Source organism: Olea europaea, chromosome 3, assembly GCF_002742605.1.
Source record: "Olea europaea var. sylvestris chromosome 3, O_europaea_v1, whole genome shotgun sequence".
Lineage (NCBI taxonomy): Eukaryota > Viridiplantae > Streptophyta > Magnoliopsida > Lamiales > Oleaceae > Olea > Olea europaea.
This window is the reverse complement of record NC_036239.1, coordinates 3,683,284-3,700,499: the sequence shown is the minus strand read 5'-3', so window position 1 is coordinate 3,700,499 and position 17,216 is coordinate 3,683,284. Positions and strand designations below refer to the sequence as shown.

Here is a 17,216-nt window from a genome sequence, read left to right as displayed (position 1 = left end):
GGCATCGGAAGAAATCATCATAGGTAGAATTGAAATATCTTGATCCCTGAATTTAAAATTCAATTCCATGCCATACTGAGAGAGATCAACATTTAGCTTTGTCTATAAACATTATAGAGTTCTGCGTTTGATGTTATTTCTGTTATGAAAATTTGGATATCACTACGTTTATCACTTATCTGTTTCCATACTTATCGGTCTCTTTCGTCCAATTCGAAATCACCAAAATAATAAACTGAGATTACAATCATATTTACATGACGAAACATAATTTTTAATTGCAAGAAAAATATCGAAGACAATAAAAATAATAAAAAAGAAATAAAAACCAAAAACAGCTGGCTGTTTTCAAAAACAACCGGCAACTGGTGGTTAGAGTCGATTGTCCAGCCAGCTGTTCTAATAGTTGATTGGACATCGGCTATTAAAATTCGACTGTCCGGCAGATTGTACACACCAACTTTTACAGATGAATTTTTTAGAATATACAGATGAATTTTTTCTCGTCAAATGCTTAAATTTTTCACAGATCTATTAAAAAATTATCTACATTAATATTATATGTTGAAATAAATTTTATCTACTAAAATGTACAACAATTTAACGAAAACAAAATCAAATGTGCGTATTTTTACTTACCGATATGATGAGATTGATATAAAAGAATTTTCAATTACCGTGTTCAATAAAATTTTTAGATTTTGAGGTTGAAGTAGATGAAAGATGAGAGTTTTTATCTGTGTTGGAGTAAACAGATAAGAAAAGTTAGCTGGTTTTGATATTTTAAGTAGGACGTGTTCGATTTTTATTTGTTAACTAAAGAGTAGTAATGTCTTTTAAACAAAACCATCTTTTGTAATTGTATAATGTACTTAAAGATTATTTTCGTCTTTTAACAATCAACAAGTCATTGTCATAATATTCATTTGTTCTTAAGTTAAAGTGGAATTTGATAAGTTTTGACTTGGCCATTTTTAAAGGTAGGTCGCTTCATCATTGTCTGATCGCAGTCGAAATTATGTACCCCCTCCCCAAACATTTAGCACCTGACAGACGCTCAGCTCCGATAGTCTCCGCGCCTCCGACTTAGTCTCCATCTCCAGCAATAACTCAACTTTAGTACACTACTCGCTTCTTTCTCACTCTGCACAGTCGTCGAAGTGCACCCGCGAAAAAATTGGTTGACAAATCTAATCTCTGTTAGACAATTTAACTGTTCGTGCTGCTCATCTGTTGCTGTTAAAATTTCCTCTTTTACTTGAACCATTACTCTTTTCTTTCTCAAACCTCCAAGTTTTACTGTAATATTTTACAACTGCTCGAGTAAAGCCTATAGTGACTATGGGCAGAAAAATGAAATTTGCAAGCCCAGCAATGTTTAACATTCTATAGATATAGGCCAATTTACTGGTGAATAAAATTTCAGCTCAAATTAAAGGGTAATTAGCACAAAATGTTCCTACATTTCGATGTTTTTGTGGAAAACGTCCATATCTTTCATTTTTTAGCTGATTACACCCTCACCTTTACATTTTTTTGTGCAAAACATCATTTTGTCAACTCCTAGTTAAAATGCTATGTTAAATCAAAGGGTAATTAGCACAAAAGGTCCCTACCTTTCAATGTTATTGTGCAAAACGTCCATACCTTTCATTTTTTAGCATTTTCATCCTTACTTTTCACCTTTCATTGCGCAAAAGGTCTTTTTCATCCATTTTTTTAATAAAATGACGATTTTACCCTCCTATTCAAATAAAATAAAAAGAAAAGATGAATTACCAACTGCAACCATAGTCCTTAAATTTTTAAAAAATTACAAAGAAATCATAAGTTCTCAACCACCACCACTTTCACAACCTATCAAGCTGCCAATTATAAATCCATGCAACACTACCTTTCGGCCACCACGCCCACCGAACTCCACCACTGTAAATGTGGTTGTTTCGGACAGATTGGTAGATAATGATATTGGGGAGAGTGAGGCGAGGCTGGTGGTGGTGGAGTTCGATAGGTGTTGTAACCGAAAGGTGGTGCTATATGGATCTATAGGTGGTGGCTTGGTGAGGTTGTGAAAGTGACGGTAGTGGAGAATTTATGATTTATTTGTAATGTTTTAAAAGATTTAAGACTATGATTGCTATTAATTATTTATTTTTCTTTTCTTTTCTTTTTGTTTTATTTGAATAGAGGGTAAAATCGTCATTTTATTGAAAAATGGATGAAAATGACCTTTTGCGCAATGAAAGATGAAATGTAGGGGTGAAAATGCTAAAAATGAAAGATATGGACGTTTTGCACAATAACATTGAAAAGTAGGGGACCTTTTATGCTAATTATGCCAAAAAATAAAAAAAGTAGGGACGTTTTGCATAATAATATTGAAAGGTATGGACTTTTTGTGCTAATTACCCTTTGATTTAACATTTTGCGCAAAAAAAAAGAAGTAAAAATGAGGGTGTAATCCACCAAAAAACGAAAGGTAATGACGTTTTCTACAAAAATATCGAAAGGTAATTACGTTTTGTGCTAATTACACCAAATTAAACAACAAAATTCCAATAAAAATTCAATGACCCAATTTTGGAGATGGAGAAGATGGATTAGAGGAGCAATCGTGTTCAATGCCAGGTTTGTTGACTAAACGAGCAATGTGACCAGTAGTCACAATCCTTTTTGCCTCCCTAATTTGAGAATTTCTGCCTCGAAGCTTTGTGTGTCATTAAGGGTGTGTTTGATTACATTTATTTTTCATGAAAAATTTCAGTTTTCCAGGAGTGTTTGATAGCTATTTTTTTCCATGGAAAACATTTTCCAACTTTTGAAAATATGTCTAATTTTTCTTGTTTTTAAGGAAAATATTTTCTTTGGGTAGAGGTGGTTCTTATTTTTCACAAAAGATGGAAAATATTTTCTTTTTTAGATGATATTTTTCATATCAATCAAACACACTCTAAATTCTGAAAGGAGAGTGCTATCTGCACAATCTCCTATGCAGGTACACATACATGGAGTGGACCCCTCACAAAGGGTCCACATGTAGGGTCCACCCCATGTGAGATGCCCTGACCTGAGATGCCCTGACCCTGCTGGAGGCATTTTCCATATAATGAATTAAATAGTGAGGGCCTGAAAAACATACGGGAGTAAACACTGGGCATTATTCATCTTCCAAAAGTATTTTCTCATTTCTGAGTGACAGTGAAATTCAAACACTAGGCCACTGTTTCCCCCCGCAGATTACCAGAAAAACCCTAATCGTGATCAATAAAAGATTTATATTAGAAATTTTGGTTTTCACTGTACTGTGTATATACATAGATTTTGCTTGCATAAGGTTGATCGGGTTTTGTAAGGTTACGGTTTCCGTAATGAGTTCAAGGGCAAGATATCCACCTCCGGGAATGGAAGGGGGCCGAGGCAGCTACGGCGGCATTAACCCAAACCCTTTTCATCCTAGAAATCCTACGCAAAACGACATGACAAGGGGCCCTGCACCGGGTAATATGAATCACCAGACGTTTCATAATCCTCAGCAACAGCAGTGGCTCCGCAGGACTCAGTTTCCGCCACCCGATTTAACTGTTCATGAGGTTGAAAAGGTCATACAGTCTGAAGCGGTTGATTCGAGGTTAAGCTTTTTGTTCTTTCAAATCAGGAATTGAGTTTAATTTCTTACGAGGTTTGGATGTTTTTATATTAGTTATTTGTCTGTTCATTCAACCAAATTACCGTAAATATTTTAGTTTCTTTTAACTTCCAGGAACCCAATTGCTTTTTTTGTGTATTTTAGGCAATATAGTGGGCCATACATATATTTTGTATTGTGATGAATTAAGCATTGTAAACTGAATGGAAGGAAGATGATCCAATTTGGATCATGTAAAATCATAAAGTTTAGCCGTGTGAAAATCTGAAGCATGGTACGCAGCCTGCATGATTGGGAATTTGGGATACTTACCTTACAACTGATTCACCTATAGGTTCCCTGGCACTGCTTTTCTAGAGTTCCAGATGGAACAATTGGAATGCATGGGAGATCTTCGAAGAAATTCTTATCAAGTCTTGGGGTGCAGTTGGCATGGCATATATGTTCTCGAATTCTGTTAGTTTTGTTTCTGCTGATTGTTCCAACCTTGTTATTAGGAAAATGTTTTTCTTTCAATTGTTCTTGTTTATATAAATAAACTCTAGGCAATACGTGAATATAGGAAGGCACGTTGGCTTGTTAATGTGGACCTTCATGAAGTTTAGGGATTTGTAATATGGTGGAATTAAAATCTTAATCTAAAAAGGCAGGAAATGAAATGATATTATAATATATATTTTTTTATGTGGACGTGGTGGATTCAGTTGCTATCGTGGTGGATATTGTTCCATATCACTCATGGCATGTCAGATTGCATTCGTGTGATATGCTCGTTTTGCCATATAAATGGCTCAAACTATAAGAAAATAGTTAGCAATGTCTAAATGTTATCTACTAAATAAGCATAATTCACAAAACACTAAGACTTTAAGCTTAATAATGCTATATAACTCTTACACTATCATTATATGGATTATTTTGACGCTCAGCTGTCAAACTTTCCATCAGGATACATAATTTCCACAATTACACCAAAATAATGCAATAGAAGTGGGCTTTATTAGCTTGGACTGATATGACACTTACGTTAAATAGGTTAAAATCAAGAAATTTGAACGATTAACGGAAAAAGTGTTTTAAGGAATACATATATTCTTTTAAAGGAAGCTTTAACCTTGAAGACCCATTTATATGCAATTGAAAGTTCAGTGATGAATATATAAATAACTGTGAGAATTTGACCTGACCAACACACGATTTTAAATAGAATAATTATGTTTTGAAATCATGAAATTGGTTGAAACTGCGAGCCTTCTTTTCTCCCTCTCCTGCAATTTATACCAAGACGCACAAGATTAGAAAAAGGAACAAATACTATCAGACAGTGATAATGTCAGAACGGAATAATGAAAATGACGATGGCCTTTAAGATTGTGAGTCGACTTGGACTTGGCTGACCCTAGAACCATGATTATTTAGTTTACCAAAATTATCCTGTATTGTTCATTTTTTGTGATGAACATTCCGAAAAGTTTCTCCTAGAATCTTCTTGATAATTGACACAATCTTAGTAACGATTATTCTTTTACTTTTCACAAGTTTGCAAGATTGGAAGGCAAGGTTAAAGTTACCACCGACGGACACACGTTACAAAACGGAGGTAAAGAGTTTCAATGACATGCTTGTTTGCGTGTTGCTTAGTTGTTCGTTTTATGTTCTAGGATATATTTAGTCCCTGTTTGGCCCCATTTTTCCCAAACTCATTTCAACCTCACTTTTTATCAACTTTTATTCAAATCTACTAAAAATTCGATTCTTAGCCACAAAACGGGGCTTAATAACTGAAATTAATTAGTTTCTTCACTTTGAAAGTATAAGTTTTTTTATGATAATTAAATATATCATTTAATTTTTAATGTCAAATTATGGAAGGCCTTAGCCAAATCTGACCCACATTGGAGCCATTTAATTGCAGTTAACCGTTATTTTTTAAGAGAGCCAATATTGAAAATCAGAAATTACTTTGAGAAATCATATCAATCATGTTTGTAGTCATCTTTACAAGCATATCACCATGCCTTCTTTTAAATGCTGCACGCATTATTATGAGAAGTGCTACTCTTACTTCATCCTTAGTCTTCTCAAAGATTCGTTTTCTCCAAACTCATTTTCAACCCCACATTCTCCCAATAAAATAATTTGCACATAAACAAAATTTTTTTCCCTACTTTTTAGTCACACGTTTTTCAAAAAAATCACTATTACAAAATCTGTTTTCCCAAGAAGTGGTTCGAATAGAGCCTTAGTTTTCTTTAATGTGGCTGAACACAGTATGTTATTCACTTTTATATCAGAATTCATGCATCTTGGGAAACTTCCTTATTTCTATCTCACTTTCCCTTTTTCTTCTTTAGTTTCTTAGTGCCACTCTACGTATTGATAATGGGGCCTGAAGCATGTTTGGGCACATTGTCTCTTTTTATAGATGATTGAACAGTTTGGTTTTGAAATCGTGGCATTAAGTCAAACGCGGGCAATGAATGCTCTGGAGTCGGATCTATGGCCTTCAAGATGAACACAAATAAATAACTACTAAATTTTTATAGGTAAACTATTTTGAAAAATTCAATGTAGAGATAATACTGTCAGATATTAGATAATAATGTTTGCATTTGAATTCGATTATTGAAGAAGGAAGAAAGTACAATGGATAGCATTCAGAGGAGCACATGGATTTGGCAAGTAGCCAAACAATGATTGAGTTCACCCTAAACTTTGGGCAATTACTCTCTATAATGCTTCCTTCCATTCAATTTGAATCTTTTTATTGTTATAATTTCTCTCTACACAAAGTTGTTACATTGTACTCTGGCATATTCTTTTCCTCCTTAAAATTACATTTTGATTCCAAGAATGTTCTTCTGCATGATAATTCAAAAGCGGGCTTGTTTGTTTGCATTCAATATGTGTGCAAGAGTCTTCTTGCTTGCAGCACTTGCCAGATCTCTCGGATAGTGTTTGTTTTCTTGCTTCCTGAAGTTTTGTTTCTGACTTTTCTTCACACTTTAAGCTTACATTTACCTTTTTATATTGGCTGGTCATAGGAAGCATAATAGGATTCAGTATGCTAAGAATAACTGCAGCTTGTATATTATGGATTTTTCTTGCTTGCTCAATTTAATTTATCAACATGTTATTCATATTATACAGTACAGTTTAATTCGATGGGGTTGACTATGCCAGGAAGTTCTCTTTGGATATTCAGTCTTCTGACTTTTAGAGTTATGTGATCATTTCTGAAATATTTCTTGTTTGACTGTCGGGTTGTTGAGTATGAAGCTATATTAGTTGACATTAGTATCCTGATTGCAATTTTTAATTCTCTACAGGATGTGACTGCTACCAAAGGAAATGAATTTGAAGACTACTTTTTGAAACGTGAGTTGCTTATGGGAATATATGAGAAGGGCTTTGAGAGACCATCTCCAATCCAAGAGGAGAGTATTCCAATTGCTCTCACTGGAAGTGATATTTTAGCTAGAGCCAAAAATGGAACAGGGAAAACTGCTGCCTTTTGCATTCCTGCCTTGGAGAAAATTGATCAAGATAACAATGTTATTCAAGGTTTTAGTCTTATCCATCTATGGATTCTTGTAAATGTAGCATTCTGAAATTTCTCTTGGAGGACTTTACCTTTTATTGATTTCAGATATTGCATTTCTAGGAGAATAAGGCCTTTAGGATATAATCAAAATAAGCTAGATCTTAAGCATTTTGGGAGCTGAAATGGTGGTTATGATAATGCATGGTAGCAGTAATTATTGTTATTGTACTCCTATAGCAGCTATATTAACTCTGTCTTGCTGCTCTATAAGATTTTATTCTTTTATATATATGAAGGGATTTTGTAAGGATGCCAGATATATGATCACTTGTGTGGTAAATTTGACGCCTTAATGGTAACTATTTGTTGATCTCGTTTTCTAGATTTGTACTATTATATTTTCTACAGTTATCTGATCAACTACTATATTCACTTGTCAACTGGGCCTCTGACCAATGTGCATTGTTTCAGTTGTCATTCTTGTCCCAACAAGAGAATTGGCCCTTCAGACGTCACAAGTATGTAAAGAACTTGGGAAGCACTTAAAGATTCAGGTCATGGTTACTACAGGTGGAACTAGCTTAAAAGATGACATAATGCGTCTTCATCAACCAGTTCATTTACTTGTTGGAACTCCTGGAAGAATCCTTGATCTTACGAAAAAGGGTGTTTGTGTTTTGAAAGATTGCTCTATGCTTGTAATGGATGAGGTACGAAAATATGTTTTGTGTCTCCACTTTTACCTGTTAATTAAGCTAGTTTCTAGGCGCAGTTTTTTTGGATGTCGTATAATGCTGATCATCTCATACGCACAATTACGGAACCTAAAATGTATGAAGTAAAAAGGGTAGAATGTTAAATTTATATAACTAATTGTAGTGATCTTTTAGAACTTCTCTTGCTTTGAAGTGGGGGTATGTTTAAAATTGCTTAGTTGATATAATCATCTTGGCTTTCCAGTTTAAGTGGCAGATTACGGACGTCCAATTTGATATAGATTGTTTTGCCCCCTGGATTTCAGCTTTGAAAGAATGTAATTTTCATAGGCAATCTACATAGTAGAACATGATCTAATGTTTTCTGTGCTGGTATTTTTCAGGCTGATAAGCTTTTGTCACCAGAGTTCCAACCTTCTGTTGAGCAGTTAATTCATTTTATGCCTTCAAAACGTCAGATCTTGATGTTTTCTGCTACCTTTCCTGTTACGGTGAAAGATTTCAAAGATAGGTACCTGCAGAAGCCCTATACCATCAACCTTATGGATGAGCTTACCTTAAAGGGCATAACACAGTATTACGCTTTTGTGGAAGAAAGACAGAAAGTTCACTGCCTCAACACACTGTTCTCAAAGGTCCAAGCTGCAGTTTTTATATTTATTACACAGCACACACACTTGCCATTTTCAGGTAATTTTGAGATGAAAGTTATATGTTCATTAATACTTCTTCCTGCAGCTCCAAATAAACCAATCTATTATTTTTTGCAATTCCGTGAATCGAGTAGAACTTCTCGCAAAGAAAATCACAGAGATTGGCTATTCTTGCTTCTATATTCATGCTAAGATGCTTCAAAATCATCGGAACAGAGTATTTCACGACTTTCGCAATGGTGCCTGCAGGAATCTCGTTTGCACTGGTATCAATCCCTACCTTTTTGTCTTGTGATAAGCAAGCTTGCCATCTTGCAATTGTTTTCAATTAACTCGTGTGGATTGTCTGCAAATTATCTTTGTTAACTTGATTGATGGTGTTGGTTACATTTTCTTTAAAATCCCCCGAGGCTTTTGCTGTTGCCTTGAGGCACGCCAAATATGATGCATTCAATAAACCCCTTGAAGCATGCATGTTAGTATCATTTGCAGGGCTTATGGCTCATACTTATTGCGATGCACGCCTTATGGCATAAGCCTCACAGTGACTGGGGTGTGCTCTTATTGTCTTGCTCATTCTGGGCCTTCTATTACTGGCCTCAGTTTTGGGGCTAGGTGTTACAATCGAGAACATTTTAAGCCATTAAAGGTGTTATGCTTATTTCAAACACAACCGTACCCCAAAAACTAGGAAAAAATATGAACTGGAGAAGATGGAGGTGAGCAATTGAAGCAAGCATGCCCATCCTCCTGTACCTGAAGTGCGATAATTTTTTCTCCCTAGAAGACGTTTTGGTTTTTTAGTTCAAGTAGAAAGCATATACAAAATTGTTACATTTGACAATATATTTTTTTAACTTATTGATCTATTTGATTTTTGGTTAGACTTTTCATTTTGTTGAATTTGTTTTTTGTTATGAATTTTCAAGATGGTTTATAGATTATTACTGGCATATTTTTGGAGTTCTATATTTTATTGAATTCCTTTATTTGTTTGTGTTGAAGGCTTATTCCTAGCTAAGAGGTAAATTCATCGGTACTCGATTGAATATTTTAAAACATTGGTTGATCCTTAATGATAAGGTTAGTAAATGTGTAGAGCAATAATGAGGATACCGATGAGAAATTTCTCTGCATTATTGGTCATCAATTTTTGTGACTTATTCATAATCAGTAATATGCATATGATTGCTAACACTGCTGTATATTGAATATTGCATTAGTTATTTATCCTAGTAATGACTAGAACCCGCAATCTGGGTCTCTATGGACGTGCTACGGATATAGTGGAATATGCATTTGAGATCGCTGGTCTATTTTTTGCCTGTTGGAATTTCAATTTGGTTCTTGAATGGGGCATATTAATTTGTATTTATCCTAGATAAGATGGAGAAAAAAGGGGACTTGACCTTTGCCACTGCATTCAATTCTGATTCCAATTCTTTCCTTTGTCATATGATTGTTCTTTTCCCTTTCCTCCCCTGGTCAAATTGCAGATCTATTTACAAGAGGGATTGATATTCAAGCAGTCAATGTCGTTATCAATTTTGATTTTCCCAAGAACTCCGAAACTTATCTTCACAGGGTATGTTTGCCTGGATTTTTGGTCACTTCACTGTTCATGCTTGTGTGATTTCCTTATGGATGTTATTTAATGCATAGGTTGGTCGATCTGGAAGGTTTGGACACCTTGGATTAGCCGTGAACCTGATTACTTACGAGGATCGCTTCAATTTGTATGCCATTTCTTTGGTTTACGACAATTAGACTGTACTTTACTAAGTCGTGCATATTAAAACCTTCTTTTTTTTTTCAAAATGTTTTTCTTGTATCTGTATTCTTACAGGTATAGGATTGAACAAGAACTTGGGACAGAGATCAAGCAGATTCCTCCACAGATAGATCAGGCTATCTACTGCCGATAATTTGAAAGTGGCTGTTTTGTTGCAAAGTGGCACTACTGGTGAGTCGCATGGCACGTGTATATTTTTGCATGTACTTAATTGCATAAGTTTTCAACTTCCCTCTAATGCACGTATAGCCAGTCTAACAGTCATTACAAAGTTACATATGCTTTCTTGTACTGTCCAAGTTTATCTCACCTTTACAATTCTTCGTTAAGAATTATTTACTGAAGTGATAACTTGATCTTTCAGCTTTTTAACTATTAAGTTCTGTTCGAAACAACTTTCAACTTTAATTTCTCTCACTTGCCGACTATTAACCTTCATATAACGATTCCACCAAGTTCTAGGGAAACTTTGAGCTAAATTTGCCCCTTTATCTTATTGGCCTTCTTCGACTTGTTTATGGACAGGAATATCTGGCTCCCCGTTTGCAGAGGTACAATGATAAACGTCTGGGGGCTATATGAAATTGGTCTTGAAAGAATTATATCCAGCTTTTAAGGGAGACAATGCCATAATTTCTTACATTTTGGGCATTGCATGGTGTCCTTCAACTATATCAAGATCACGAATTTGGGAGGTACATGTGGTGGGGATAAAATGCTGTTTTCGCTTTGCTATTGCCGTCAACTCGTGTGAACCATTTCCCCCTTTATTTTCTGCTATTTGGGTTGACTTGTTTAATCAGCCAGCTCTCTGTGTTTTTTTTCTTTTAGGTGAAAATGCCAGTTTCAACCTAAAAAAATTGTCGTCTTAACTTCAGATCTATGTTGGTTAAGGAAAATATGTAGCTTTAGATTGTGAAATCAAACATAGTTATGTAACTGAGAACAGTTTTATTCAGACTTCTGTGAAATCATGTTTCATGCCAATTATGTTATATTGTGCGTTCGCTTGGAGGTCAAATTGTGCATTGTTTGTGTGCGAGTAGATTGCCAGAATCAAGCCCATTCAAGTTGGCAATTTAAGTTGTTAACTTGACTCCCCTAAAAATTGGACTTTTTGGTCTTGTGGAAATTACACCCATCGCTACATTTTAAAATAAAAATCGAATCATACTTTTTTTTTTTTTTAAAACCATAAATACTACATTTTATATACTCAAGATTAAAACACAATATGCTGTATCTTTCATCAATACAAGATTTGATGGCTTAAATTTATCCTCCAAAGAAGCACCAGCTCATTGGATTTGTTGCCAAAATTAATTCCTAAACCTAAGCTTTCTCTTTTGACACAAAATCAAGAATCCTAATGTGTGAAAGTTTAGCCGTAACACCACAATCCTCTCTATCTCCAGATTATTTCATGTGTTTTGAACTCATATATCTTGTGAAGAATCGATGTATCTGACGCCTTTGATGTCTGTGGTTTATATGTGACAAAGTTTATCGAATATGTTATCCACTAGAAGATGGATGTGATGGCAGTATGTTCGATCCAAAAATTGCAAGAACATACATGACAGCTCAATTATACAAGCATGTCTACGAGATGCTCATTATGAGACTAACTTCAATCTTGTATCACAGAGCATCATAAGGGATAGAAGATGAAGGGAATCGTCATTGCGTATGATCGATTTAGTTTAAATCTATGTTTTTTGTTTGTTTTTATTTTTATTTTTTATAAATGGGAAATAGTAGTACGTAGGATCTTCCTCCACTCTAAACAATTTCACCTTAATGTATTGCGGAATGTTTTTTATTTTGGCATGTTCGGATGACACATCAATCCCATTTCACGAAGATCCTACTATGATGTTTTAGTAGTATTTTATCATATTTTGGCATTAGATGAAATTGTTATTATCTATATATTGTCGTGTAAGAATTAATACCGATGAGACTGATTCTATAAAATTCTACATGGATTATGTTGAGTTCTGGTGGCTTTTTTTGCAGTGAAAATATGTTTATGTATTTGAACTAAATTGATAACTAATGCTTATTTTATTATTTATGTCTAATTCATTCTTTAGTTTTTCCTTCTTGTGATTGCGCTCTTATGATTCATTTGAATTGTTACCAGTATCGAATCATATCCATAGATCACTTTCTTATATCGAAGAGTTGTGTTGCTTGATAGATAATTACTTTAATCTGCTCATAGGATTTTCATTTATACATAAATTCTGTCTGATTGGAACATGATGACTATTGGCAAGTCTATGTCTGTAGGTATAATGATGTTTCTTAATTGATATTTTAGCTTGTGACAATTCAAATTTTGATAGACTGATTAAGCAATTTGCAAAGCTCCTTGGTTAAAGAGAATACAACACTTATATGATTTAGTCAAGTAGATCAGGTATTAAGGGAAACCATGATTCACAATAATATGAAAAGTTCATTTAATTTCTAATGTTGCTATAACTTTGTAAATGTGAAATTAAAAGTAACAAGATAGTCCTATGATGATCACATTGTTACTGGTTGATCTTCTTGAATGTGTGATAGCAATGAATAACTAATAATGGGGTCTCTCTGTTGAAATTGGCAAAGAATCGAGTTTCAAATACATAGATACAACATTCGTGATTAAATTACCTGTAATCATTTTCTATAGATTTCTTAAATAGAGACACGGGAATATAACCGTATGATGTAATACTAAATCGCTGGATTTGAATCCAATCAGCCACAAAATCACCTATTTTTAGTATAATATTGGGAAGGTTATTTTTGAATTTTGAATCTCCATGAATTCAGTAATGACAATTAGCCCTCGTTTGGCCCCCATTTTTTGAAGTAAAAATGGGTGGAAAAATGTTTTTTTTTTTTTTTAATGAGTGGTTGAAAAATAAGTAAAATTTTTTCAATTTACGTGTAATATTATTTCATGAAAAATTGTGTGGTTGAAAATAGAAAAGAAAAAAAATGAAATGTAGTAAAATTTAATGTAATGGGGTACAGACGGGGGCTTAATGCTACCCCTATTGAATTTCCTTTATACCATCGGTTACAATTTCAGAAATGGAAAGTGGATTATACATAACTTTTGGCATTATAAAAGAGTTATGTTGTAAAATTTGTAATTATTTGGATTTATTAGTATAAAATGAGTTATTATGTAATAGTCGGGTATATATAAATTTTTCTGGTATTGTCTTTAGGCAATTGAAATTGGATTGGGGATGATCATGATATTTGAACAGTCTTTATTTTTTATTTTTTAAAGACAAAGAGTCCAACTCTTGCCTCGGCTTTGTCACCATCATTATACTTATTTCAGCGTCACTATTCACAAAATTCACCCAACAAAGGTAACCCCCCGCCCCCCCCGCCTTCAAACTCTCTTCCCTTCCTTTGATCGCCTGAAGTCTCAAGACTGGCTTAGGAGGATATGAACCTATCTTTTTCTGTTCTATTCTTTAAGGATAAGTTTAAGCATTAATCATTTTTCCTAAAAGCTTTAAAGAATTTCAATAAAGTTCAATTAAGATTTGAAGAGAAACTTGTTGAACGAGTATTAAGTAGGTCGGATTGAGCAACTCGACTCATCCATTGGAGGGGCTTGATCCGGTCTATTTGGCGAATTAGTTTGCTCTCGCACATGGTACAATTAAGCACGAGTTGGTTCATTTTATAAACCTCGGTTCGACTTGTCCCGCCAACTTACCTTTAGATGGGGTGAGCATTCATTGCTTGCACATTTTTTTTTTCCTATTGAAAATTTAATTTCTTTTTCTCGACTCTTGGATGAGTTGAGATGAACAGATTAGTCGGCTTATACGATGTCAGTAGAGGTGAATATTGTTCTATTTGATTTTGATTCCAAGATAACTAAACTGAAATATGAACTAATGAGTTTTCTAAAGATATGGTACCAAATCGAATCAAGCCATTCGGTTCTGGTTTTGTTTTGTTTCGTTCATTTCTTAAATTTTTAGATTTGCACCATATCCATAAATTAGTAATATATACATAAATAAAAAAATAAACATAAAATATTTATCAAAATTATCAATCATCAAGATCACAAAAGTCTAAACTAACAAATAAAATAATCATAATTTAAATCATTGTTTCAAAAGGCATGCATTGGCAGCGCCTAGGCATCTCCAACGAGTGATGCGCGGCAAAAACTCCAAGCCAAGTGGCTTGACGTCTTATTTAGCGATCAACAACAATCGTTCACCGCTAATGCAATTATCTTTTTTTTTTAAATTTAATTAATTTATTATTATTATTATTATTATTATTATTATTATTATTATTATTATTATTTATAATTCTTCTAAGGTAAAACTTAAATGTTTATTTCTTCATTTCATCGATTTTAAATTCAAAATAGTCGCTTGAAGCCTTAAACAAAGGAAATCTCCTAAAAATTACTATTTATTTACTATTTAGTATTTACATTTGGAACTTGTCTTTTTGTTGAAAACCTTGGGAAAATATATAAATTTGTTTTAGATGTTTGGCAATATTATTTTTAATTATTAAACAATTTTTTGATTGATTAAAGATTTAAAAAAATATTAAATAAGAAAACACGTTTTTATGCTTTTTTACGCCTATACCTCACCTAACCCATAGCTTGGCCTCTAAACATCACCACGCATTACACCTTTTAGATCACTGATTTGAATACACAAATCAATTTTCATTTCCACACAAAAAATTGTCTAATAAGTAATAACAATAATTCGCTAAATTAATTGCAACAATTTTGACGACAAAACCCCACAATAAATGATGAGTTATGCAAAATTTTAAGTGTCCACTTTTATATGCAACAATTAACCGTTTAATACTCCATGAATATTTATTGAATTTTCCTCTATTTGTGAGGAATACAAATAATTCATCAAACAATCAAGGTGAAAAATAGTTAAAAAAGTTTTTTAAGTGATTGACCAATTTCATTTTTCGATCTTCAAGGAGTCTCTTCCATTGACGTGATGAAATACGGTGTTGAATGCCGTGTCGTCGTATAAATAAAAAAGAGTGAAAGATAAATAATTCAAATGAATACAAAATTATGGTGTACACAAATATTGGACCGTCTCCAATGACCCAAAATCGATTAATGGGTTGCTCTAATTAACGATTTGTCTTCAATGAATACAAAAATAGGGTATGTACTAATTAATGTATATAAAAATAAAATTAAAAATCAAGTTTGATTTCGGTTTTTGTTCTCGGTTCGAAGGATCAAAATCATTATTTTTTTTCTATAAAATCGAATCGAACTATTCGATTTGATTTGAAAATTTGTCTTATGTTGGTGAGAGGCTCATATAGGAAAAATTCAATTTGACTCGTGTTTTGTTTGAGCCAACTATTAAACAAGGGATGTGCTATTTGCACAGGGCCCTGTGCACACCTGAGACATCCACCCCATGTCTCAGGCCCTGTGCAAGGAGTAAAATCCATTAAACAAAGGGAAATGCCGACCTGACAGAAAAAGGAGTGACCGATGCGGTGACATTCCCTCACAGTGGCGGGCACGAGGTGAATAAATAATTTCAAAAAAAAAAAGTGGCCCCCACCATGCTGTGAGCGTGTCAGCCCTTTTGTCAGAAATTTTCTATTATTGTAGCTCCGTCGTATCGTTCCAATGCTAGGCTTACAGATAAAAGGTGTTGATAGGCCACACACATACGTGAGGTCTACATATTTTTTTTTAATGCATGTGGGTCTCATTACAGTGAGGATTCCTGTAAAAGTTTCGTGAATAATTGCCTGTGCACTAGGCAATATTCTTCCAATTTACATCAATAAATGAATTAATGCTAATTCATTGGAGAGAGAATGGAATGCAGTGGGCGTCGGCTCTTAATCTGGGACTGGGAGTTAATTATTGATATTTTAAGACCACAGATGACAGATCTAAAGTTTTGTCGACGCCTGTCTTTGACCATTTGCCGCTGCATTAAATTTTCTGACTGGACATTTGGTCTTGACTGTAGACACTCCAATACAATAGGCTACGTTAATTATCAATTTCAACTTTTTGTTACAAACCTTTATTTTTTATTTTTTTGTTTGAAATTACATGTAAATTTATCAAAATCCATATTTGATCAAGTTGGCCTACCTCAAAGCCTGTAGTAAGTACTAAACCTTTTGTCTCGTTTTCAATTGGTTCGTCTAATCATTCTTGTCATTTTCAATTGGATTTGTAAAGTCGAAGAGTCAAGAAACTTAACTCTATTATTCTTCATATTGTGATTTAAATACGATTTTAAATTTTATCAACTTTTGTTTTAAATTATGAATTTTAACATTCAAAAGAAGAAAATGTGGAAAAGAACCCAAAAATTGTTGACATCAAGCAATAATATGGTCTATGTTTGAGAAAATATTATTAGCAATTTTTATTTTTAAAATGAATAGTGATTAAAACCACCAAACATATGAAAAATAATAAATATTAATTTTTTTTAATAATAAATATTAATTTTGTCCTCAGGACACATCTCTAAGTGGTAAAAGGGGAGTGTGGAGAAATCCAGTTTTATTTGAGACTGCCGCGTCAAGGGTTCGAATTCTGAAATATGGATTTGGCTCTTGGGTAAGTGTAAGTGTACAAACAACCTTTCACCCTGTACCCTTGGAGGCATAACCTGTGATTTACCTCCTTCACGATGCTCCAGGGTAGGGACCGTGGGGGACCCTTAAAGTTGGGGTTCAACCTTTTAATAATAAATATTAATTTTGCCTTCCACGCATATTTCATTGGTGCAAAGAACAAGGGTAAAGTATACTCAATCTTGCTGACAATCGCAGTGTGAGGGCTCGA

General features: G+C 33.8%; 1 protein-coding gene across 1 annotated transcript; it reads left to right on the top strand.

The window, feature by feature from the left end:
* The first annotated feature begins 3,123 nt into the window (after positions 1–3,123).
* Positions 3,124–11,346, top strand: LOC111382668 (DEAD-box ATP-dependent RNA helicase 8-like). Its single transcript, XM_023006704.1, has 10 exons — positions 3,124–3,628; positions 5,186–5,246; positions 6,976–7,210; positions 7,662–7,900; positions 8,290–8,541; positions 8,645–8,825; positions 10,056–10,144; positions 10,222–10,295; positions 10,406–10,522; positions 10,877–11,346. Exons 1-9 carry the CDS (start codon positions 3,369–3,371, stop codon positions 10,482–10,484), a joined length of 1,470 nt encoding a protein of 489 aa, XP_022862472.1. The 5' UTR covers positions 3,124–3,368; the 3' UTR covers positions 10,485–10,522; positions 10,877–11,346.
* Positions 11,347–17,216: the final 5,870 nt, after the last annotated feature.

Coding starts and splice junctions, on each gene's coding strand:
- LOC111382668 (XM_023006704.1), top strand. CDS start 3,369: ATGAGTTCAAGGGCAAGATATCCACCTCCGGGAATGGAAGGGGGCCGA. Junction 8,542..8,644: donor TCAACACACTGTTCTCAAAG/GTCCAAGCTGCA, acceptor TTCTTCCTGCAG/CTCCAAATAAACCAATCTAT. Junction 10,145..10,221: donor CCGAAACTTATCTTCACAGG/GTATGTTTGCCT, acceptor TTTAATGCATAG/GTTGGTCGATCTGGAAGGTT.